Source organism: Melanerpes formicivorus, unplaced genomic scaffold (assembly GCF_026170545.1).
Source record: "Melanerpes formicivorus ecotype bairdi unplaced genomic scaffold, bMelFor1.0.p_v2 SCAF_28, whole genome shotgun sequence".
Classification (NCBI taxonomy): Eukaryota; Metazoa; Chordata; class Aves; order Piciformes; family Picidae; genus Melanerpes; species Melanerpes formicivorus.
The window spans coordinates 3,979,286-4,004,515 of NW_027142380.1; the positions used below are offsets into that span (position 1 = coordinate 3,979,286).

The 25,230-nt window shown below is 46.6% G+C and overlaps 1 protein-coding gene across 4 annotated transcripts in view; it reads right to left on the reverse strand.

Moving 5' to 3' along the window:
- Positions 1-25,230, reverse strand: part of PRICKLE2 (prickle planar cell polarity protein 2) — a 112,386-nt gene that overhangs the window by 28,658 nt on the left and 58,498 nt on the right. For 2 of the 4 annotated variants that reach the window (XM_068154274.1, XM_068154276.1), the window contains one exon: positions 4,077-4,260. In XM_068154274.1, coding sequence (XP_068010375.1) covers positions 4,077-4,260 — 184 coding nt within the window. Of the gene's footprint in view, positions 1-4,076; positions 4,261-9,846; positions 9,897-13,874; positions 14,390-25,230 lie in introns of those variants that run through there. The other 2 variants (XM_068154275.1, XM_068154277.1) reach the window with 2 other exon arrangements.

Here is a 25,230-nt window from a genome sequence, read left to right on the forward strand (position 1 = left end):
GTTATAACCCCTTTGGATTACTACAAACGACAGGCCCCAGGAACTCAAGGGTGCCATTCACAAGTATTTATACATGCCTTGCCTAAAAATGTGAAAAGCACATCACAAAAGTACTTATTTTTTAAGCATCTGCCCTCCGATTTAAGTCAGTGCAAGGAGGATCAGCTGTCCAACTGCCAGCCTTGGCAGACAAACTGGCTCCTGAAACTGCCTTCCCCATCTCTGCAGCCAGGTCTGGTCTAGGATTTTGCTTTGCTGAGGACACGTTTCTGTTGGTGTCTGCCCATTTCAAGACTTTCACACTCATTTCTTTATCCAACCATCAAAAGGCAGGCAGGAAAAAAGTGTTTCTCGCAGCCCACATCCTGAGCTTCTGCCTAGCCTCCTGTACAGCCACCTCTCCCGTTCACATCCATGTCCTCCAGAAGAGAAGTTCGTCTGCCATAAAACAACTTCTGCTTGAGGCCCAACCCAAGTAGGATTAGAGCCCACAGGAGCCCCTTGGCCATCCTATATAGCTGACTGCTATTACAAGAAACCACATTTTCTAATCACATTATAATTTATGGAGCTCAGTCCTGGGTTTTTACCCGTCACTCTCCTTGTTGGCAGGTTGCCGTGGAGCCTTACACCTCTGATGGCTTGAAACCCCTTCCAATTTCCTGCCTGAATGGGTTTGGAGCCAGTTTATATCTATGATTTGGTGCCAAAGTTGGAGCTTGAATAACTGCTCTTCCTCCTTTAATGCATAGGGAGTGATCACAGCCCTTCGATGTGCTAGGCTGAATAAACCAAGCTCCTCTAGGCTCCTCAACAACATCTCCAGTCTCCTTTCCATTGATATCCCTCTTTCTTGAGTAGAAACATCACTAATTTTTAGCCAATTTTCCATTTCCATATTGCTTTCTTTGTTCTTATGTTTAAAACACATTAAGAGATATAGAATCATAGAATAGAATCATAGAATCAATAAGGTTGGAAAAGGCCTCAAAGATCATCAAGTCCAACCTGTCACCACAGACCTCATGACCGACTAAACCATGGCACCAAGTGCCATGTCCAATCCCTTTTGGAACACCTCCAGGCATGGTCACTCCACCACCTCCCGGCATGGTGACTCCACCACCTCCCTGGGCAGTACATTCCAATGGCCAACAACTCTCTCTGTGAAGAACCTTCTCCTCACCTCAAGCCTAAACTTCCCCTGGTGCAGTTTGAGACTGTGTTCTCTTGTTCTGGTGCTGGTTGCCTGGGAGAAGAGGCCAACCCCCACCTGGCTACAACCTCCCTTCAGGTACTTGTAGACAGCAATAACGTCTCCCCTTTATTTATGGCTGTTGTGTAGAGCACTTTGTAGTCCTGCACAATGATAAGCCATAATATAAGGGATAACATTCAAGGCAAGGTCTCTATCATTGTCTGTAAACACTGGACCAATGCTGTTTCTCCTTAGCAGTGGGCATGAAGTAACCATCATGACTGTGACATAGTTGACATGTAGCATCGACCAGCTGATACCTGAATTAGTGGCCAGGAACCCAGCAACGCCTTGCAGGCTCAAGTCAATTCCCCTTTGGCTTGTACATAATAATTTAAGCTGTGGATTGAAGGGACTTTCTAAATTCTGGAGTGACCTTTGGAAACTGCCAAAAAACTGATGTCATGTTTGCTGGCCAACCTCTCCCCCTGAAATCCTGTAAATTGCTGTGCTGAGTGAGACGTGAACACTGTCTCCCAAGAACAGCGAGGTAGGAAGGCTGTCGTCCAAGTATAATAAGCAAACTGCATTAGTCTTTCAGGGGACCACTTGCCTCCCTAGCTCGTATGCTGCGGAGAGATTTTAATAAAGGAGGAATATTGCACAAAAAAAAAGTTGTTTCATTTCATCTGTTTCATGTCAAAGAAATACAACAGTGGAAGGCTGGGAAAAATTCACTGCCTGCAAATTTGTGTTTTCAGCCCAGCCTGCCAGTAGGTCCCCAGCCAAAGCGGAGCCCACCAGCTGCTCCACAGCAGACATCAGCCTTCCAGAGGCTCCACATCACGTGCGCCCACCTGACTCATCGACCGGAAAGCCACAAGTCTGTCTGCAGCCTTGCACAGCTGCAGCAAGTAGCTGCAGAGGTTCCTCCTAGCCTCCTGGGAGGTAAGTTGCACTCTTCTGTACCTTGAGGAACCTACCAGCCCCATGACATCCCCGGTGCAGGGTAACTTCCTGGAGAAAATCAGGGTGCTGCTTTTCACCTGGGAATAACCCCCAGCCCTGCACTGTGGCTCTTTCACAGCTCAGATAAATCACACCTTGCTTTTGTGTCCATAGTGGCTCATTTGATGCATGAAAGGCCCCAAAAGGGCTGGCAGATGAGCTATGCTGGAAGGATTTCAGTGCCTGCTTATGGCTGCTCTTCATCTCCATGGTGATTAGAGACAGGTCTGAAGTGGCAAATCTGCTAAAAGGCCCAGCAGAGCAGACAGAGCTGTGGAATTAGAAATCAGGTGTTCATATCATGGAGCACCGTGACCTCTGCAAGAAACAGATGCTTGAAGAACCTAAGAATACATTAATGTGGGTAACACAAGAGACATCAGTACCTACTGCTCGAGCTAATGGACTTTTATTTCCTCCTGAGCATTCCAAATTCCCTGATGGCATGCTATTTGTTAAAAACCCCCAGAGGGATCAAAGAAACATCCAGGTCTTTTGGAGTATGTCACTACAATGCTGGAAGTGGGTTTCAGTTGCTGCCCATGCCATGCTGTACTCATCAGAGACCATGTCTACCTGGTCAGGTGCCACCTGTCACTAAGTATCTGTATTTCCACCCAAAGAACATGGGCCAGCTTGGGCTCCAGAAGCCACTGACATGCCTGGACAGAAGGTAGTGCTGAGAGCAGGTGGCACCAGCTTGGGTATGGTCCCCCAATGGAACTCCTGAAACCCAACTGGTTCATGTCTCCACAGCATGAAGGACCAGCAGAGCTACTTCAGGACTATCTCCATCTGTCCATTCCCTGTGTCTTGTACTTCCCATGAAGCACAAAGGGAGCCTCTGACATAAGGAAGATGACAGAAAACAAGACTGCTGCCTGATTTGCATGGTTGGATGGCACCAAATGAAACACATGGTAGTGTGGAGTTTCAAGCAAGCACTGAGCAAGGCTTATAAAGACAAGAAGGAAGCACCCAACAACTGGATTTTCTCTAATCAGACAGATAATATTTACAGCCTACAAGTGGTGCCAAAATATTTCAGGAAATGCTTAAGTCCTTCTGAATAAATGCTCAGGAAAACACAGCGTTTAAGGACAGCAAACACAACAGTAAGAATGAAAGCTTTCCACCCTCTCCAGCCTCCTTACACAGTTTAAAATGATTGCCATAGCAATTATCAAAGCTAAGCTCATTTTGCAATCTCCTCTGCAAATTAAGTTCTGAGCTGAACATGTAGCTCAGCATAAAAACCACACGTATCATGTAAGCTGCAAGGAGCAGAAATCAGTGCGCACTCCGCACAGACAGCATGCTGAGGTCTAATCCATCCTGCTCAATTCCTGTACCAAGAGACTTGTACTTCATTTGATCAGTTCTCCCCAGTAAGGCACAAAGACCTTCCTTGAAAAACTCAACCCCACAGACTATTTTTCAGAGTCACCTACCAGCTTTGTGTGCCTGCCTGGGACTTACCGCAGATGGTGGCAGAACAGGAACACCAGGTTCCCAAGGAACAGTGGAATCCCATCAGTTTTTCACCCCATGAAATAGTAGTAGACAGGTCTGTATCTGTTCCTTTGCACAACCACAACAAATCCCATCCTAGAGGTATTTTGTTTGCCCCCTGCTCAATTACCAGTGACATCTACCGATGCAGAAAACCACAAGCCCTGCAAGGATTGCATCTCTCTCTTGTTTAATTTGTGCATTCAGAACAGACCTGTCCCTGCAAGTTTCCGTAATGCATCCAGAAACAGCCACAGGCAACAAGTGCTCACAGCAATAGAAGAAAGATCAGGGGAACCATTTCCAAAGAGCATATTGAACCAGTTTATTTCTGGTAACTGGGTGGTGTCATCATTACCTGCTCAGGCTTCAGGCCGGGGGGTACCCATGCGTACTCTTCCAAGGCGCAGCCTGAGTCGTCATCAGAAGTCGAATTCCTCTGGAAGTCAAACATGAGCTTTGTGACAGTCTTCTCCATCTCCAGAGGCATAACTGTTACAATGTGCTCTTCCTGGGAACACTTACAGTGAAGACAAATCTTCCTGCAAAGCGAGGAGAGAGGAAAAGAGGAAATGCCCTGGTGAGTTACACTTTATAGAAGTAAAGAAAGTGGTTCCAGCCAGTCTCTGGCCTGCAGATACCAAACACATTTATATGCTCAGGCAATTTCTAAAGCAGGATTTATCTCTTTCACAAGAGGAAATAAAAAGTCCATATTTGCTGTAACAACACTTGGCAATCCAGCTGAGTCAGACTGCCCAGTGTTTGGGGAGATGTAATTGCTTGTCCCTTTACTGCGCCGTGAGGAGCATTTCCAGGGGCCAGCCCAGGCAAGGGCCACACGCCTGCCCGGTGTGGGTCGGCATGCCAGCCGGTAATTGCTGAGCAGTTATCGAATTTAGGACAGCTCAGCATTTGGCTAATACAGAAAATGGTGGATTGACTGGGAAGCTGTGAATGACAAGTCTCTTTAGCATGCTGATAGCATAAATCTGCTTATTAGAGTGGCATAAAAATTGATTACAGTCTGAACATAAAAAGCTAAACTAAATTAAGGGAGGCTACAAAAACCCAGTCACACTACAATGGCATCTTAACTGCCTGGCTCTGTGGCATGTACCATGGCTCTGCTCACTGCCAGAGAGCTGGATAGGGAGGGGAAAACCTAAGAACTGAAAGAACAGCCCACAGGTTTCAATTCAACAACTATTAGCTTAATTCACTGCAAATATAAATTCTTAGCATTTATTTTAAGAGGCTGTTCCTGCAGCTAACAGTTCTTGGGAGATTTTCCTCATGGCCTTGCACCTGAGCATTTATCTGCAGGGCTGCTGGGTTATCACACTGCTTCATCAGAGGTTACAGTGAAGGACTAAGCTGGCTGAAAACATTCCCCAGCCTCATAAAAGAAGGTTAAAGGGAACGTGGGTAGATCAGTTTCTGTTTCTGCAAATGCAATGCTCTCTCTTACACAACATGGGTCAATGGTATCTGTTTTATAGTAACTATATTTTATAGTAACATGGGATTCTGAATTAGTTTGTGCTAATGAAACACCACTGACTTCTGAGGAATGAGAAGGTAGCAGAAAGGAGACATCTCAGAAATAATAAGCTACCACACAAAAGGTAAAGGATAAGTTGCTTCTGCCACTGGATATTTCTCTGCTATGAGGTGAAACAAGGAAATGTAGAGGGTAGGAACAGTTAAACATCAGGGGCTTTAATTTTCAAACACCTTTGCCTCTTTTTCACCATCGCATCCAAGCCAGCAAAAGCATACCAGTGCTTGAATCCAGATTCGAGTCTAAATTTCCACTTGGCCATTACAGCACAAAAAATGCACTCCAGCTAAAGTCAAGAGGCTCCGTTAAGTCAAGCCAGGGAGATTTGCCAGATTTTCCCATTTCCTGCCTTTCATCAGATCTAAACCACACAGCGACCCCCCCACGCCCCCGACGTCTGGTTTGCGTCCAGTCGGAGAGTCTCGGCCTCGCCTCCAGCTGTTACCTTAAAAAATAGCCATGGCACCATTTCATGTGAATACTTTAATTAATCAGCTACCATGGAAGGGCAGCTCAGCAAAGCTGCTGGTTTCTTTGCCATTTCCATCTTACTCCACAGCATGATTAGAAGCAGCTCGATATGCAACCAGATGCTAAGGGTAATTAATAGCTCCAGAGCCCTGCATTCAGCATTTGAGATAGATATTCTGATGCAGTTTAGGACTTCTTAGCCAAAATTTTCATTTTCAGGATATCAGTCACAAGCTTCAAAAGGAGACAAACTCTATGGTCTGTGCTTGGCTAGTGGCAATAACGGGAGCACAAGTGCTGCAATGGGGAGTAAAGTGCAGTAAAGTGCTGCACTTCTCCCTCCTCTACACATATCCCCTCCAATACTTGGAGGGTGGCAGGAGTATGGTCTTGGTTTTTACTAAGTGAGATAAATCAGGCCATTGTGAGGACTTTAAATAACAGTGTTGAAGAGTTAAGCAAGAGGAGTATGACAAATCAGACATCTCAGATCACCCCATGTGACTGCTATCCAGTAGCTCACACCACATATAGCCAGGAGCTCAAGGACCAGCTTTGGGAGCTGACTTAACACCCACCCTCACTCATGCCCTGTCCCTGCAGGCAGGTACTGCCAATGGGTGGCTTCTCCTGGTCATAAAAGCTAAGGATGTAAAGGGCACAGGTAGCCTGTCTACTCATTAGTGATGTCCCCAGGCCACAACAACAGGCTCTGTGAAAATTTTGCACCATTAAAAACTGAGCATATCCAGGCATGGGGTTTCTACCACCTCCATGGACAAACTACAAACTTCAAGATCTTGCCTCTGAGATACTCAGATCCTTTCCCCTCATTAAAACCAGAAGATTAACAGCTTTAATTACAATTATTTTCTTTGCATTAGGATATGTTGCTTCATGGGAACAATATTCAGTGTCCTAGGAGTGTCTTTCCACTCCTATGATATGGTTTCTATGACTTTGTCACATAAGTCTCACTTACTCAACTTTATTCTATCATTCTCCAGCTTGCTATAATTAAAAATGATTCCCTGTAGTAAAAATTTAATATGAAAATGTACATTTCACATGTAAGATGAAATTGAAAAGGCAGTATCCCCTTATTGTGCTCAAAGCAGAGCAGGATGAAGTGAGATGACGCACGTGCCGACGCTCAACCATGTGCACTGTGACCACAGTGACACGGTGCCATGGGTGCCAGTGCTACAGCATAGAGCTGGTGGGTGCTGGAGGGGAATGGGACACTATGGCCCAGCAGCCTGCCTGCTTGCTCTCAGCAGCAACAGCTCATTAGTCATTAATATGGGAAGAGCAGCAGAGCCTGGAGATGCTCAGCACATTGGTGTGCTGCATTCCTGACCATATAAAGGGTGCTGCAGGCCAGGTTGGGTGTCACATCCTGCAAAAGGAAACCCATTAGCTTGGCTCTGACCAGACACAAACCTCACCTAACCACCAGCAAAGCATCATCATAATGACTTCTGCTGCCTGTGCACAGAACATGAGAACAATGGGGGCAGGTTTGGGTTTTTAAGCAAGAAGAAACTAACACAAATCACTCTCTGGAAATCCTGTCTTAATTTCTAAGCTTTTCCCTTCTTGCTCTCATCCCAGAAAAGGGTCTGAAAGCTCTCTGCAGGAAAGTACTTGCTGTGGTCATTAAGAAAGATCTCCAGCATTAGGAAGGACACAGGACTGGAGATATTTCAGTGCTGCTGCTAAAAGCTGAAGACATCCTGGAGCATCACATGGCTCCAGGAGCTAAGGGATGTTGTGTAAGGAAAGAGGACAGCACAACCAGTTTCAGGTACAGAGCACAAATAAACGAGCTGTTAAGGAGCTCTAGCCTGGGACTGGGAGGAAAGGAGAGAGAGAGCCAACAGCCATGCTGCTGTGGGAGGCACGGGCTGGGGAGTAGCCGGACGGGCTGCTTGGCATGGAGCTGCACACAGAGCTGCCCTGCAGCGGGGCCAGGACAGCGGAAAGTAAATGGGGAGAAAAAGAACATTTCCTGGTGTCAGATTTAGCTGGAAAGGAGCCTGTCTTGAATTGACTTCACATGGTACAGAGCAGCAATGGCTCAAAAACAGACTGAAAAATTTGTTCTACTCCAGGCCAGTGTTTCATGAAGTGAAATTCTAAGATGGGTGTATTTTATTTTTCAAAAGCTGCTCTTTCGTGGTGCTCTTGGGACAGTGTCTGGTCCTCTTGGAGGCAGACTCTAACCCCTGGTCCCTGGTTACATCCCCTTCCACTTGTTGGTGCAGGGGGATGCTGCAAACACCACCAGCTCTCTTCTCTCTACGGTCGAAAACAGGCACACAAAGGGAATCTGAAGCAAACAGAGCACAACACACCAAGTGGAGAACTCTGCTCTCAAGTCCCTCCAGCTTGGGATGCAGAAGGTCAGGTCCATCTACATACAGCTCAAAATGAGCCAAATGACCTGTTAGGTCTCTGGGACAAGGCAGTCTCTTGTTGTACGTTGTGGTTAGCAAAGCACAGCCTCTGCCATCACTGGAGCCTCCCACAGCCCTTTCATCATAGCAACAGCACCAACATAAGTTAAACCACACTGAAAACACCAGTACTGTGCAAGAGGCTCTAGAAAGAGCTGTGAATGTGTCCTCAGCTTTCTGAAGAGAGCTGAGATCTCCCTGCTGTGAAAATCCAGCACCAGCTCCAAACTGGGAAAACACAAGCAGAGATAAAAAGCCAGGGAAGAAAGACCAGGGGTAGCCTGAAACCAAGGCAAAGCAGGTCCTGCAAATGGCTCCAAGCAAAGGAGCTGGCCGAGCTGGGCTCCTCCAGTGAACAGCCTGCATGTGTTGGAGTCTGGGGTGACACAGGCAGGACCAGACTGCCCTGGGATTGAGGGAGCTGTAGATCCCTGCCTGCAGGAAAAGCTCCTGGCTGCAGGGATCTTCCTTTCCAGCCACAGCTGCCAGCTCAGCTGGGTGGTCACGCAGAACCTAGTGCAGCAAACACCACCCAAGCAAAGCCTGCCTAGGCTGGGCATCAGAGATATTTTGAGAAAGGGCAACCCGAGCGTCCAAACCCCTCCTGGCAGGAGCAAGAATGAAGGCAGAGTTCAAAATCGTGGCAGAAATGTTAAAATTCCCTGTGGACAAAGAAGGGACTCAGTAAACAGGCTGTATCAAACCCACCCCCTCCCCTGATGCTGCTTATCTCTGCTTCTCACTTGTTTCTTCTGGGATGGAAATAAATGGGCTGTATCAGGGAGCAGCTCCATCTCCAGACTATGAGAAGAGCAGGAATGCCACAGCCCATGCTGGGCCACGCAATGCCTCTGCTGCACTCCCTAATAAAGGATTTGCATTTATTTGTGCACACATTACCATGCAAGATTTGGAATCCCTCGAAAAGCAATTGTCTGCTTGGCTTGCACGGGGTGTGTAAATGCTAAAGGCCAATTCCCTTCCTGCTTGGCTTAAGATGTATACGACAGTCTGATTTTTCTCCAGCATTGTGCCATCACTCTGATTGCAACGAGGCTTTTGGGTCAATCATCAGTCTGTAAATCACAAGACTTCTCAGAAACGGGAGGGGCTGAGGAATTGGGGCAGCTCATGTGACCCCTGAGTCTCTTAACAAGGGTGTCTTAATATCCCTGCCTGTTATGTCCTCCCTTCATTTGAGAGCTAATGAGGCATCTTCCCAGCCTGCGTGAGCTCCAGCTACACAGACCTATTTCTCCAGACCCCATAAGCAGGGCAAACTGGAAAATTAACATAGCCCTTCTCTGCCTTATGGAGAGCCCAGCAGCTCTTCTCCAGTATGGGCACTGCTCACTCATTTCACAAATGGGAAAGGCAGCACTCAGCTGTGGCTTCCCTATTGACTCCCTGGACATCAGCTTCATCAGGGGAGCCCCAGGCTTTTGTGCTCAAAAACAGTTGGAGCTGAAGCTCTGCCTGCTTCTCTAACTTCTCTAACACTGTATTTTGAACCAAATGCTCCCAGTAGCCCCAGCCAACAAGTACAGACCTCAGTGACAAAGTGGCATCTCTATAGACAAGATACATCTGTGACTTCACAGCTCCTTCACTCACTTCAGATGGAAAAAACTTACCATAGAAATGAATTCCAAAGATTGTGCTACTTGGGTTGAAAAACAAGCTTAGTGAAAGCTTTTGTCTGTCCATCTGGGGTGCAGGAGACTAAAGGAGATGAATTAGACACAAGCATCGACAGTAGCAGCAACGCAAAGCCGGAGCACAAGGTGCCCTTGGTGGTCTGCAAGGAAAACCAAGGGAGGGCAATGGTCTCTTGACCCAAGATGATGTAGGAACAGTTGGCTTAAAAGATCAACAACAGGTGGTAGCAGCACAACAGTAATAATGCCAGGAAACCAAGGAGGAGAGCAATAATCCAACAACCAAACCAGTCCTACAAATGCAACTCCCCCCAGTCTCAATGGCAATAGGGGAGCATGTGTAGCTGCACAGCTCAAGAACATCTGCAGTACGTAGGAAACACTGAGAGGAGAGAGAGTCACAAGTCAGACTCTTCTCCGTATTCCTCATCTACTTTGCCTTCTCAGCTCACTTGATTTGCTTGAGACAAATTTTCAGTGTTGCTTTTATTTTTAATCCCTTCTGACCTCCACAGTGCCAAAAGCAGCAAATGCAAAGGTATCCAGGGTGGCATTGAAACTCTTTATTACAAACCACATTTCCACTCTTGGAAAAATTCTCCTTTGTGGCTGGAGTTGTCCATGCTCGGTCTAAGGCTAGAGACTCATTTTATTTTTAAGACTCTGTAAAAATTCTTTACCATTGCAAAAGCTACTCTTGCTTAATGAAGAAAGAGAACTAAAAAAAACCAAGAAGAACTGTCCTCAGTATAACTGGTTGCAACCAAACATGAGCAAAAGCAGTCTCTGAGGGTTTTCCAGTTGGTCTGCCTTCATGGTGAAACAGGAGCATCAATTTGAGAAGCAAGTGGAACATTTGCCTGTGGATCCCCACTGCCCGCCCTCAGACCACTGCTTCCCTGTGGCACAGCCCGGGGCAGCCTCTAGGCTGCTTCCAATTTTGCTGTCTGTGGTCTCAGGCACCACGTGGCAGACAGCAACTATCTGCACACAAGGCTGTGCTCCTCCCAGATGAGACCCAGCAATTACAACAAAATACCACACAATGCACCAAAACCCAAACTCCTCCTCTAGGCTGTCATGGTGCCCTCTTAGGTAAACAAGGAACCAGGATCACATCCCAAAACTGAAGCCAGACCTCTCAACAACATCCCTCTCAGCCATATGCCAGCATGAATTCAAACATGATCATCTTTTCCATCCTGTGGCTAAATCACACTGGGGGAGCTGGGGTATATCACAGGTCATTCTTGGGAGCCCAGGTGCACCTCAATGCTCTGCAGGGAACACAGGTCCTCACTCAAGCTCTGGTTTCTCCCCATGAGCCATGTAAGAGCCCCAGGGTGTTTAAGCACTCTCCTGACCCGAACTACTCTGCCAGGCTGCTCCCGTGAGCTGCAACCCTTGACAGGAACCATGACAATTCTGATGCATAAAGATGAGATGCTTAAATTAAGGTATGTTAATAACATGGCAGATCTCAGAAAAACTCTGGAGCTCTCAGAATATTTTGCAGAAGATGTAAATTTTTTTTATTTCTTTTTTTTTTTCCATAATAGAGGTTAGCCTGGGGGTCAGACTTTGCCCAGAGGTGGGAAAGATGCTATACTCCTGTGAGCTGAAGATTAAGCAAGAGGAAAAGAGAGAAGAGGAAAACTAAGCCACCATGAGCTCCAGCCTATTGCCCAGTCATGCTACCAGGAGAAAAGATGTCCAACAGGCTGTTCTGTCACATCCAAGATGATGGAGGCAGCCTGCCAGCTCACAGGCTTACCACTCATCTCAACACATTTATGTTAGGGTTGGGATTTTTCCCTTTAGAAGTCCAGCTCTCAGAAACAATAACAACAATGTTTTTTACCCTGGTCATGGAGAAGAAATGCAAACCACTAGCTTCCAATCTGAGAGAATAACAGCCCTGAAGCTGGTGGGCAAACAATGCTGAAGCTAATTTAATGACTTTGGAAGACAGGGAAAGCCACAGGATGAACTCATACAGTGCCTGTGGACACCCAAGAGGGGTTTTGTATCCCCTGTGACAGAACAACCCCAAGGCCATGAGGGCCCAGCAAGGTCCCTGGCTGGCAGGGATGGAACCAAGAAGGTAGTGGAGGAGTAGGCAGCAGCAGGACCCTTGCCAAACTGGGCTAAGTTCAGCACTCCCCACCTAAGAGCCAAGACATGCCTGTGTTGCAAGGCCCCTGTCTACACCACAGGTTATCTTGTCAGATTTCAATTATACCATTCAGTGATTTTTCAGCCTAAGAAGACACAGAGCTGTATCACAGGAGGTTTCTTTCTTCTGCTTAACTGGAGGGAAAAAAATTGCCTCCAAGTCTGGGATTCTAGCAAGATTCAGGCTCTCTCTCTGAATACAAAAACATCTCTCCACAAAGAAGCCTGACTCCATCCAGTATGTGGGTCCTCACTGGCTTCTCAAGTTTGTAAAATCCTTGTCTCTTCACTGGCAATATTTATCTTCCTGCCCATCTTTTCCCCCACCCTGTTCCAGGCTTGCAGCCCATCTCTCCAGCACCAGTCGCAGACAGACAGACTAAGCCAAGAAATTCCCAGGGATCTGCCCTGGGGCTGTAAATGCTATTTTAAGGGACTTTATCAGTTTGCATTTGCAGCATGACAAGCAGAAATCAGGGGAAGCAGTAAACATGCTGCAATTCCAGCATCTCCCTGGCCATACATCCTAAAGGAAAAAACCTGGTTCATAGGCAAAATGCTCAGAAGCAAGATGAGCTAGGCTGGAAATCGCAATAATTCCAGAAGTTAAGGCTTAGATGACATCCCCTGAGACAGGCAATACCGATCAGCCTGTGAAAGTAATCACTGCCAGCCGGATCTCTGTGTGTGCTGCTTAAGCCCAAGCAAGTCTGCCAACAGCAAGTGCGCAAGGCTGGGTCATTTTGTTAAGCTGAATCTGGCTGGTAGAAAACAGGCTACAAGAGAAGATTAAAATCCAAAGCAAAATATAATCTGGTTATCTGCAGACAGTTTTACTTTCTAGACCTTTATCACGGGCTCAAGCTGGCATCCTTATAGGTGCAAGGCGCGTAAGTGCTCCCACAGTAGGTGAAATAAACACTGAATCAAAATAAGTCAGATAAGTTACATGATAAGAGAGCTGAAACTGCAAGGATGAGACTGCATCTGGTGCTAATAATTATTTTGGCATTATTCTGTCCAGTGCTAATCCTCAACAGCTCGAAAAGATTTAATCAGTGTTTAGCACTGCCAAGGAATCATGACTGCAAAACAAAGAGTAACTGGATTAAAATCTTTTCACGGTCACAGGTCACGTCTGTGTCACATCTGCTTAAAATGTTCCTTCAAGGAACAAGAAAAAGAAAAGGAAAAATTGACTTGAAAAGATTGCACTAAAAAACATAAGCCTTGGGTTGCAGATCTAGATTGGTTTACAGTTAGGCATTCTGGCATGAAAAAGAAGGATGCAGAAAGATTATTACTTTACAACTCTCTATCCTCAGGAAGGCAAAACAACCACAATAAACATTTGAACAACATCCTCATCCACAACAGCAGGCTGCATGCAGTCTGCTCAGAAAACACCCAGAGAAGCCAGGCTTCCAGAAGCTGCATTTGCCAACGCAATAAAATTAACACTGAGAGCTGAAGATTTTTTTTGATACTGATTCCTCCTATCTAGAGCCAGCTGAGCCCTCCTGAATGCTTTTTTTTTCAAATGAAAAAACACACTACAATGGCCAAGAGTGTGTCTCCCTGACCCCCTGCAGCTGCAGAAATGCAATTTAAGAATTAACCTTTTACATCCATAAACAAGGAGAACAGCAAAGATTGGGAGAAAAGCACAACCCTCTCATAGATCACCACCACCAGCACATTGAGCAAAGTTAGCACGCAGCTACGTGCAACCACAGAATGCTGCTTATTTCTCCTCCTCTCTTCTACTTTCTATTCCTCCTAAGAATCTATGACAACTTTGAAGTCGCTGGCAAAAGGCAGTTTCTTACCTGTTCCCACCAACGGCAACAGCGCAGGAGGAAATAATCCAGCGGGCTGTTCAGCTGTCCTAACTGTGCCAGCTGGGCTTCTCCTAGGACCAGCCCAAGCACCGCAGTGCCATAAAGCATCCCGTGTTCTCCCGGCGCAGCCGCTGCCCCAGCACGCTGCCGCCAGACCGGCTTTTGTCGGAGCCTTTCAGAGCAGGCACGCACCGGCCACGGCGCGTCTCCAAAGGAAACCTGCCGTGGGGAAACGTGCCATTCCTGCCCCGAGTCTTAAGCTTTCACTCAAATTGCCTTGCTCTGAAATCCAGCTCCAGAGGGTGTCCCCCTTACTGCTCCCAATAGGAATGAATCCAGCAGCTCCCCCTTCCAGCCTGCCTTTCACTAAATGACCCTTTCCAAGTGGCAAGAGGATGTCCAATTTGCTCTCTGAGCACTCGGCATTAACGAGGAGAGATGCAGCCCGTGGAGAATAATTGCCGGCGCGGGAGCGGCGCGGGGCTCTGCTGTTGCATTGCTCTCCTCTCCTGCATGCTAATGAGCAATGATGTCAGCAAGCCAAAGTCACCGCATCCGGACCGTACACCGCGGCCCGGCCGCCCTCCCATTTATTTACATGGAAATCAGCCTGCTCTCAGAAATCAATAAATCCTGCAGGCTGCTTAGGGAAAGGGAGAGGGAAAAAAAAATAATCCTCCTCACCGGCTCTCATGTGCGCATTTCAAAGAGTTGGCTCAGTACCAGCAACCCAAATTGAATGGTGTGAAGACACTAATTATCCTTCCCCCAGCTATCATCTTATTTGAAGCTGACCGACTCTCAACTTGCTGTCAAACTTAAGGCACCGCTTCTTAGGTACGCGGGCTGTTAAAGCAATGATCCGCTGGCTCTGAGCAACGTATCATTTTTCTCCTGGCTTTCATTGCCCTCTTAATTATTTTCTGCAGTCATTTGCTGTGATTCCCCACTGGTTTTTCGACGCAGCATGTTTGTGCACCAACAGGGCTAAATATTCTGGGAAATAGAAGTTATTAGCATGGCCTTTTGGTTAGTGCATATTATAAATCTTCCCCCCGCCCCGTGGACTTGAGATGCACAATTCACACCTTTCATGTGTATCTCAAGCGAGAACTGTGAGACCCAGGAACATGCCACCACAATGGGATGCTGAAGCTCCCTTCCCTCATGTCCTCCACTTCTCAGAAAAGAAAATGCAGAGAGGGAGCTACACTGCCAAATCTCTTCTGTGGCTCTTAAAGCCCGTTGCTTGGGAATTAGATGGTCACAAATGAATCTCTAATTCAAGGAGAAGGTACTTTTTAGCTTTAGCATTTGCAAAAAACTGAATGCAGTTCAAAAACATCATTTCTGTGGGCTCAGAAAAACAACAGAAAGCAAATAAAACTTGCCCAAGATGCAGTGCTTTTGTAGCATGCTCCTGACTTTGGGGACCTGGCTCTGCATTTCAGAGCCCTGGATTTTGGCAACATTGGCTATGTTTACAGAACACAGAAGGATGCAGAAACTACAGCTGCGAGTCTTTCGGCAGCCTCAAATGCCTTAAATTATTATTATTAAGGCTCATAAATTAGAGTTTATTACATAGAATTAAAACTCAAAATCTGAAGGGCAAGATCTTTAGCTGGGACAAACCAGTCCAGCTCCCCCTTGGAGCTGCCCCAGCTTACTCCAGCCAAGCAGGATGGACTGCGAATATGCAGAAACCTCATCTGGCTCGAATCATTTCAGACAAAAGAAAATGTTTAAGGTCATTGACTAAATATTTCAGCATTTACTCTTGCTAATATTTTATTATTATTACTTTCTCCCCCTCTCCCCCTTTTTGTTTTTGGTAGTCCAAATGAAGTCCAACAATTAAGCACTGACCCTGTTACTACATCCAGCTGTGTCGGACTTTCCTTTCATGGAGGAAGGTGGAGTATCACCTCCACTTCTGCTGGGGGTGGCCACAGTGCCAGGAAGGGTCCCCTCCAATTCCTCCAGGTACACAGAGGAACAGAACTTCTAGGAAAAACCCTCCCTTGACCCTTTAGGTTCCTAAACTGTCTCGTTTTGCCCCTTCCAACTTGCACTGGCATTGCAAGTAGGCTGTCAGTTTGCCTCTCTATGGTTGATGTCCCACAGTTCCAAGATGATGTATTTTCCCTCTTAAATTCAGAGCATGTTAATTACCATACAAAGGAAATGAGACAAAACTGAATTGGGAAAAAACCAAATAAAGAAGCTTGCTTATAAAATGGTAATGTTGAGCACAAATGCTATAGAGTAGAAATTATCCATGTTTACTGTAATAATCTTCCCTGGAAATGTACTGCTGAAAGTCCCCAGCAGTGACTAGGGGCTACAACCAGCACAAAGAATCCATACAGCTCCACAAGGCAGGGTCTGGAGGTACTAATTTTCACCAAGTGTGATTAAAATGCCTGACTTTATCTGCATTAACTTGCAAGGAGCAGAGGCCCTTCAGCTATAAACACTTGGGAGCAGAGTGTCTACTAGTGCTCAAAGGGCTGCCAGCTAGCCCCATGCTCAGGGAAAGGGCAGCAGGGCACAAGCCTCACTGTCCAAGCACACTTCTAGTACAACGTACCCTGTGTAACTCCATCTACAGCACTGGATTGACGTGATCCCAGCACAGGGAGAACAGTGGTGTTATGCCCATTGCACCAAGCATCCCACAGCAAAGGTGAGTGCTGCTCCGCTGCCCTGGCCAACTGGATCATCCCCAAGAAAGGGGTTCCACCTGAAACTGCAAACTGGTCCACAAAGATACAATGGGAGCGAGAATCATGAGCTGATGTAAAAAGATCAGCGACCAATGCTTGTAACATCTCAGCAGCACATCTAGCCATGAGCAGAAGAGCTTTATGTCTCCAAACAGCGTGTATAATCGTCATCGCTCCTGGCAGGCTTCTTGTTCCAATACTTGCAAACCTAAATGCCCACAATCCCAGGCTCTTTGGAGACAAGAAATCAGATTAGAAGCTGCCACATTTGGAGACAACTGTCTGAGGAAAGTGGAAATGAGCCTTCCTGCTTTGAAAGCTGCCCGTTCCTTGGCAATTGCTCCATATTACCGTTAGTCACTGCAAGGCTTGTGAAAAGGTCGCGTGTTAGAATAACTCCAGAAGGCACACAAGATTTCTTGACAGATTCCACACATTATGCAGGTGAAATGGGTGTTTCATTAAGCAGCAAAAAGAACACTGAGCTGGTGGAGAATGTTATCAAAGGTCACGTGAAGGACTTGCATCATTACGAGGATGGATGCTGACAACTGCCAGTGATGAAGCAAACGACCAGAAGTAAAACCTTAGCGACTGAAATAAAGATCAAGAGCAGGAAGCTCCCACTGAGGTGCAGAGGTGTGAGATGGATAATTCTGCTTGTAAAAGTAGCCTCATCTTCCTGCTTTTTACTGCCAGTTTTAAAGACAAAGACCCACACCCAGTCCACTTTAAACATGATGCCGTTTGTACAAACTCATTCCCATTGCTAATTTACAAATCACTCCAAGAACCTGTTTCCTAAACACTGTGTTCTGTCACCTTGGTGTATTGATTTGCCATCAATCAACAAGGCTCCATGTGACACTCCCAGTGACAATGAGCTACATGGCATGGCCAAGCACGACAGCAGACTGGCACCCTCAAGGCCACTGGGCTACTAACCTGATGAATGTCAGCTCAAGTTGCCTGTCTGAATTATTTAGTGAGCATCGTCTGATGCAGTGTGCCAGATCAATGCACAGCACTGCTACCTTGAGATGCAACAGTGGTTTCAGCCTCCTCTGTCCCAAAATGCTGCCCCAAGGGATGAAAGCTGTAGCCTGTGCCACACAAAGCACCATTCTATCCAGGATTAGAGGGATGGCAGGTCCCCCCCCATAACCAAGGCCATTCTGGCTCATAATGACAGACTCAAACCCAGATTACTTTCCCATTGCTCTTTCTACCCACAGAAATGCAGAATTGAACACTTTCAGTGGATTTTCTTCCCCCCCACCCCCATTCCCATGCTTATCCCTGTAATTTGCAAAGAATTTTCTGCTCACCAAGCCAGGGCTCCCATCCCAGTGCTCAACATAGTCTCTGGGCTGGGGGACAGCCAGAAACCAAGCATGGCAGGGACACCAGCAGAGCTATCCTCCCATGGCCATGGGGCAGTGATAGGCAGCAAAGTAATAGGCTGGAGAGAGCACAGCTTTACAAACACCAAGGGGAAAGGCATGGTGATTGAAAAAAGCTATTAGCAGTGAAGAGAGAAGGCTCTGTGTGGCAGAGCCCGTTCCCACTGCTCCTGACCAAATGCCTGGCTCTTCAGGAAGCACATAGGACTGTGCCCAAGGTATGGGAAAAGTTCCTTGTATTTTGTTACTCAGGCAATCCAAGTCAGGACTTTAAATTAGGATGAGCCCATGTTTTTTTCTTCTGTTTTTCTTTACTCAGTTTAAGCAAGGTAACAGACCCTCCCCATACTTCTCAACATCAGAAGCAAGGATGTCTTATCTCAAAGCAAAATGGAATGGAGGGAGGGGCAGAGAGACCAACACCAGACACTGATCATTAATCCCCTAAGCTTGGCCTCCTCTGCTTTTCCTTGAAGCTGCCATTTGTGCCTTCGTACAGCTGCTGCCACGCTAGACAGCCCTGCTCCTCCTGCTGTCACCGCTGCTGCGCACAGCTCATTTTCGGCAGAGCCATGGGTAAGAATCCATGCTGTAGGTCTGCAAGGAGGAATTAAGTTTTTAAACACTGCTGAGCCCAGCAGCAGCTGACACAGAAGGGAAGGTACAGCCCATAAACACTGTGGCTGATTTGAGAGACAATTTTTTTGTTTTCTTACCAGTTCTGCCAGCAAGGCAGGCCTGACCCTCACTAGCATCCTCTGGTGTGCAGGCTGCGACTGTGAGCACACCCTGTGCTGTCCATGTCCTCTGGCAGTACCCAATCACACCAATACAGGGATAACGCCACGGGAGGTCCTGGCATGCTGCTGAACATTGCTGCCTTGCACTGTCCCCCTCACGACAAGGTTCCCCCAAAAGACCCTCACTCACCAACTGTCCCCACCCCACCGAACAGCCTCATCCTGCAGACCAGCAGAGCAGGCTCTCGTGCAACACACAGCGCACCCCAGCAGTGTTTCAGTCAATCGATGGATCTCTTTTTTCCTTAAATCACCTTAATGCAAGAAGCTTTAGAGAGCTTAACAACAATACAGCTTCTTATAGCCTCTGGCTTTAACTTGACACTACAATGCTTTCTCACTTTAATGTATTGAAATCAAATTTGTAACTGAATGCGAACAACAGTCTGGGTGCTCACATGGTTTTCTCCCCTTTGCTAGCCTGATAGTCTTCTCATCTCAAGACTTTTTAATAGTGTCCCTTAATGATGTCTACAAAAGCCTCATTAAAGTAGTGCATTGTGATTTAAGCCAAATAAACTCCACGGTTATATTTTTTTTTAAATGAGATCTTTTTCTTGGGGCCTTTCCACAAACAATAAAGCATTCACGGAAAACATGCCACAAAGGAAACACGTAAATCTTCAGCTTATCTAGTGGTATGTTTTCCAAAGATCTAAACTTTTGATCAGCAACCAATTAAGTTTCCATTTACACAAAATAGAAGATGTACTTCCAGGATAACCAAGCAACCCTGCACATCTGCATTAACATGTGCCTTGGCAGCAGCTCAGGACTCCCTCGCTGCTGCCCTTCTCCCTGCCTGATGCTGTCAGAGTTGCTGTCACATTAGATGACTTTTATTTTATGTTTTGGCTTCAAACCTGTCTAATAGAGTGTTCCGGGTCAGTGGTTGTGCCTTGAGGATTTCTTGCTTTTGCTCACTGAGCTCCTCTCTGCACCAGCCATGCACCACCTAGTTGTCACCCCACCAAAAGCTGTGCATCCCCCAGGAATGGGGCATGATGCTCAACCATCTCTGTGATCAGAGGCGAGTCTCCGGCCAGCCCAGAATCCTGGCCAAGTGACACAAGCCTGGGGTTTACATCCCTGAAAACCAGACTGTGCACGTTTACTCTGACTCCCAGCAGGGCTGTAAGAAAGATAGGAACAGTCATTTTAGCAGGGTCTGTTGTGACAGGACAAGGGGGAATGGTTTTAAACTAAAAGTGAGGGGATTTAGACTAGGTATAAGGAAGAATTTTTTTTCAACGAGGGTGGTAAGACACTGGCACAGATTGCCCTGAAAGGTGGTAGATGCCCCATTCCAGGCAGCATTCAAAGTCAGATTGGATGGGGCTATGAGCAACCTGATCTAGTTGAAGATGTCCCTGCTCATTGCAGGATTGGACTAGATGACCTTTAAAGGTCCCTTCCAATGCAAAACATTCTATGATTTTATTACTTCAGTTCTTTCCACACCCTTGCTGGGTGCTGCTCCAAGCTATGCACCTCAGGCAGGTCCCCAGGCTGCACAAACCTCTGTCCAAGCTCCTCAGAAACCACCAATGGTTTAAGATGGCCATGCTTCTGCTCCCATCCAGGAAAGACACAGCTGCCTGCTCTTTGACAACTAGAAGACCAGACCTATTTGCTGCTTGCTTCTAAACTGAGTTAAATACATAGGGAAATGGTAAATCCAGTGCATCTTTGGACCCGCCTGATGCTCCCCTAACACACGTGGAGGAAATCATGCACGGTCACGAACAGAAATGTGTTTTCATGGTGTCTTTGAGTCTTAACTTTCCCACTCTATTCACAAACACAGGGAGAGCAGCTTTGGTCAGAAGCACACCTGGTTTCTCACCTCCTAACTGCCCAGTGGGAAGAAAGGTGGCAAAATAAGTTCTTATTTCATACCTGAGAGCATGAAGCAGACCTGGATGATTTAAAACCAGCTAGTGTACGTAGATGGACTGGCACATGTTTCAGTCCACCAAACTCCACCTACCACAAGACTTCTACAATCCAGTTAACTTTGATTAGAAATAAAATAAAATCAACAAACAACAGAATTCTGAAGTGGCATGTTGATTGAAGCCTGGGTGGTTTTTCCAGCTCCATCCCACTAAGGACCGTGGCCCAGTGCCCTGCTAAGAGTGCACAGAGTGGGTCAGTGCCTCTTCAGCTATGGCAAGGTTTGCAGCTTGACTGTCCCACTGGCTGAAGTCAGATGGAGCTCCACTGTCCCCAAGACGACCTAGCACTGCACACAAAGGACAAGAGATGTTTGCTATTTCCCCCTTTGTTTTAATTAATGCTAACAATTTGTTATCGTGGCTTGACATTTGCTCATACTTAGGAATAAATTGCTTCCTTGAGTGATACGCTGAGATTACAACGGGCTTTCTGTGTTTGTGTTGGTTTTAGTAGCTCATAACAAACCATGAAATTCATTACTCTTGCCACAAGCACCCATGAGATGTGCCAACCAGGGTTTGATTTACACACAGCTCGACTCATGGAAATTAAAAGGTTTTAATGCTGCCTGCGAGAAGTCAAGGGTTTGAGATTTTTTATATAACTGAATTACAGAAAGAACCAAACCACCCAGACAGAAGCTACTCTGCATTGTTTTATCTGCCTAAAGAGCCTGAGCATTAGTGTCAGGGTAAAAATTCCCCTAAATATTAATTAATGTAAGTGTGTAATATAGAATGGAATAGAATACAATAGAATAGAATAGACCAGACCAGACCAGGTTGGAATAGACCTTCAAGATCATCGCGTCCAACCACCACCTAATCAACTAACCCATGTAACCAAGCACCCTGTCAAGTCTCCTCCTGAACACCTCCAGTGATGGTGACTCCACCACCTCCCCGGGCAGCCCATTCCAGTGGGCAACACTCTCTCTGTGTAAAACTTCCTCCTGACCTCCAGCCTGAACCTCCCCTGGTGCAGCCTGAGACTGTGTCCTCTTGTTCTGGTGCTGGCTGCCTGGGAGAAGAGACCAACCTCTGCCTGTCTACAACCCCCCTTCAGGTAGTTGTAGACAGCAATAAGGTCACCCCTGAGTCTCCTCTTCTCCAGGCTAAGCAGCCCCAGCTCCCTCAGCCTCTCCTCATAGGGCTTGTGTTCCAAGCCCCTCACCAACTTTGTTGCCCTTCTCTGGACACGCTCCAGCAAGTCAACCTCCTTCCTAAACTGAGGGGCCCTTTGAACAGCCTTTTAGTGATAAGCCTACAAATTACTGCATTCTCACCTTATTTGTGTTGTTGTTGTTTTTCTTTTTTGTTTGTTTGAAAACAGTTTAGAAGCTATAGAGGAAGATATTTAACAGTAAAATTTCTCTGCTGCAATATAATTTGATTTGATGATCTTAAAGGTCCTCTCCAACCAAAACAATTCTACCATTCTAACTCGGCAAACCATTCACAGCGAACTAAATCCCTGTGCCTCACCACCCTTAATAGGAACGGGCTGTCAGTCATACCCCGGTCCCATTTCTCCATGCCACGTCAAGCCTCGTACATCAAACCCAATATACAAATCGCCAGCCCCATCAAGATCATTAGAGCCTCTCAGCCCATCAGGGAAAGGTCAGCGCGTCGCCGGCTGCCTGCTCCAAGCGCAGCATCAATCACAGCCCTCATCAGCGGCGGCGAGAGCGCGCAGCTGGAAACCCGCAGCCCTTCCTCGCACAGCCTGTCAGCCTCTGAACCCTCTTGCTTTTATTGTAAAGCATGGCCATGCCTTTAGCTTTTCCTGAGCTACAGGGAAACACAGTTAAATTGTCTGCTGTAGGAACAGGGGAGATCAGAACCCGTGGAGAGAGATCAAGACTCTGTCAGGACAGGGGTGACCAAAAGTGACCATTCTCAGTGACAGAAATATCACTGGCTCCCTTCCTGCTCTCCTGGATGTGTCCTGTGCAGGCAGCGTTCCCAGAGCACTCCTTCTCACTACACAAGCTCCAGTCCCATGCACCCAGTAGCAGCTTCCAGGGAAGGGTGCAAAGCCACCCTGCAAAGAGATGCTGGTTTGTCCCATTATAGCCACACTCAGGCTTAGTTCACAGATGTCCTCAGCCAGGGACCTTCACACATGTCCTGCACTCATGGAGATAACAGCATCACTGTGTTGGGGTGCTGCTGCCCTCCTCCAGCCTCAGGTGTGGTGCTCCCAGCTTGTGTGAGCCCATAAGGCATCCTGCCCACAGTTTGAGCACCAGAAGAGGTGGAGAAACCCAATTGCTTACAATTAATGGGGGACACGCCAGAACGATCAATGCCATTGCTTGATAAACACACTGAAAATCACAGGCCATTTCTTCCTCTTTTTTTCCCCTACCATGCTGTGCTGCATGCAGCATTATCTTCAAAGGGAGAAGCAAACATGTTTGCTAAACACAAGCGAACTAAATACATCAGCCTTCCAGAAGCAATTATTGCTACTAGAGATTTAGTGGGCCCCATTGTTTCGTGGTTCAGAAAGCATTTTGCTGGCTGCTTTGGAGCAGGCTGTTTTTCAAAGCCAGTGCCCTGTGACAGTGAGTAACTCCTCCCCACTAAAATAAAAACCAGGTGGGCATCCAAAGGAGCAGTGTTTGTTTTCTGCTGAGCATTTCATATACAGTGTCCCCTCACAACAAAAGAACAGCAATTTGCGGGTCAGCTCAGCTCAGCTGCTGCCAGAGGTGGTACCAAAGACAGCATTTGGCCAAGCTTTTACAGGAGGATATTTCTGAAAGAACAGTGGATGTTCTTTGTGTTAGAGCTGGGAACCTCCCTGTGGCATGCTCGGACTGGAGGGGATTGCTCTGATCAGTATGTAGACTGATCATACTGGTAGAGGGCAAAAAACTAAACAGAGAGAAAAAAGGCAATGAAGCAAGTGCTGGATGTCATCCCCTTCCCTTCATCCCAAAGAGGCTGAGATGCTACAGACTGCAGTGATTCAGCCGGTTGAGATCCTTGGAAATGCGGTGTTACAGAACTAGGGCAACACCTCACATTTCTGTGGCTTTATTTCAGAGCAACAGCTCGGCCCTGAAAATTCCTTCTCTGTGCAAACTGCAATTATTCCCTCGTACCAGCATGGGGAAATGGAGGGGGAGTGCAGTCAGGCTCCCTGTGGCATTGAGCACTTCAAACACACATCTCAAAAAGATGAGCAACCATGGATGGCCAAACATCCATGACAGATGGGGGAAGGAGAAGGGAAGCTCATGATACCAATGAGATGACTATAATTAGTGTAATAAGCAGCAATCACAGCTCAACAGCTGCCTTCCCCTCCCTGAGCGTCTGCTATAAACACCAGCACAAACCAATGGCCAAGAAGGATTTTGACACTTGCTGTACTCTGAGAAACTCTGCTTTGGAAAAAGTTTTGACTTTATCAAAGATTTCATTCCACATAAGACACACAGAAGAGCACTTTTCTGCTTTCTTCTCCACCTTCACCTGAGCAAGCAGCCCCTTGTGCTTACAGGGGGGTCATGACGCTGGGTGTAGTTTTGATGGCAACCATGATTTTGCACGTGGCTTTGGAGAAAACCCTGTCACCTGCACATTGAGTCAAAACTGCTATCCTCAACTTTCTAAAGTCACTACAGCCTCAGAAATAACATGGCAAAGCATGACAAAAATAATTTACTGTGGCACATATCCATCCTCCTCTGATGGGCATGTGTCCAACATCCTTCTCCGAAGCACTGCTAAGATAAACTCATCTGAAATAGACTTGTCCCGGTCCACACCACGTTTGTAGAAAGCTGGCAGTGCACATACAGCAAGGGAAAAATTGCTCTGCAGCTCACCAAAATACAAAGCAGGCCTGGTTTACAAGAGGGGACTTCTTAACAGGATAGTATTTTAAAGGTCTGGAAAGCAGATACAGTGGCAGATACAGAGCATAGTGGATTTTTATGCCAATGGTTAATTGGTTTGGAAGCATTTTAAACGGTAGAGAAATTACAGGGTCAAATCTCATTCTATATCATTTGGAGATTTAGCTGAAAATGTGGCTTGCCAGCAGCTCACCAGTGGCACCCACGTCACATGCATGGGTGCCTGGCACAGGGCATGTCACACTGGTTATGCTCCAGAAGGGATTGCTCTTCTTGCTTCCCTTCTGCCAGCCCTTGGTCTAACAGAGGTGGCCATGGGAAGCAGTCAGGTTCTGAGGAAAACTGGGTGTTTTAGCAGTAGACCAGAATTCAGCTCTCACTGATTTCTAGTGGGTGTTAGACACTGACAAAGTGTCTATTGTGAAAATATTTGGAGGTGTGAACCTTGAGGTCTTCATGCAAGGGAGTGTTTCCTATAGCACTTAAGAAAATGAAAACATGGAGACAACAAATAACAACCTTGGAAAGCAGGAAATGATTACATGGAGGAAATTTAACCCTTTAGTGAAAGAAGCCCAA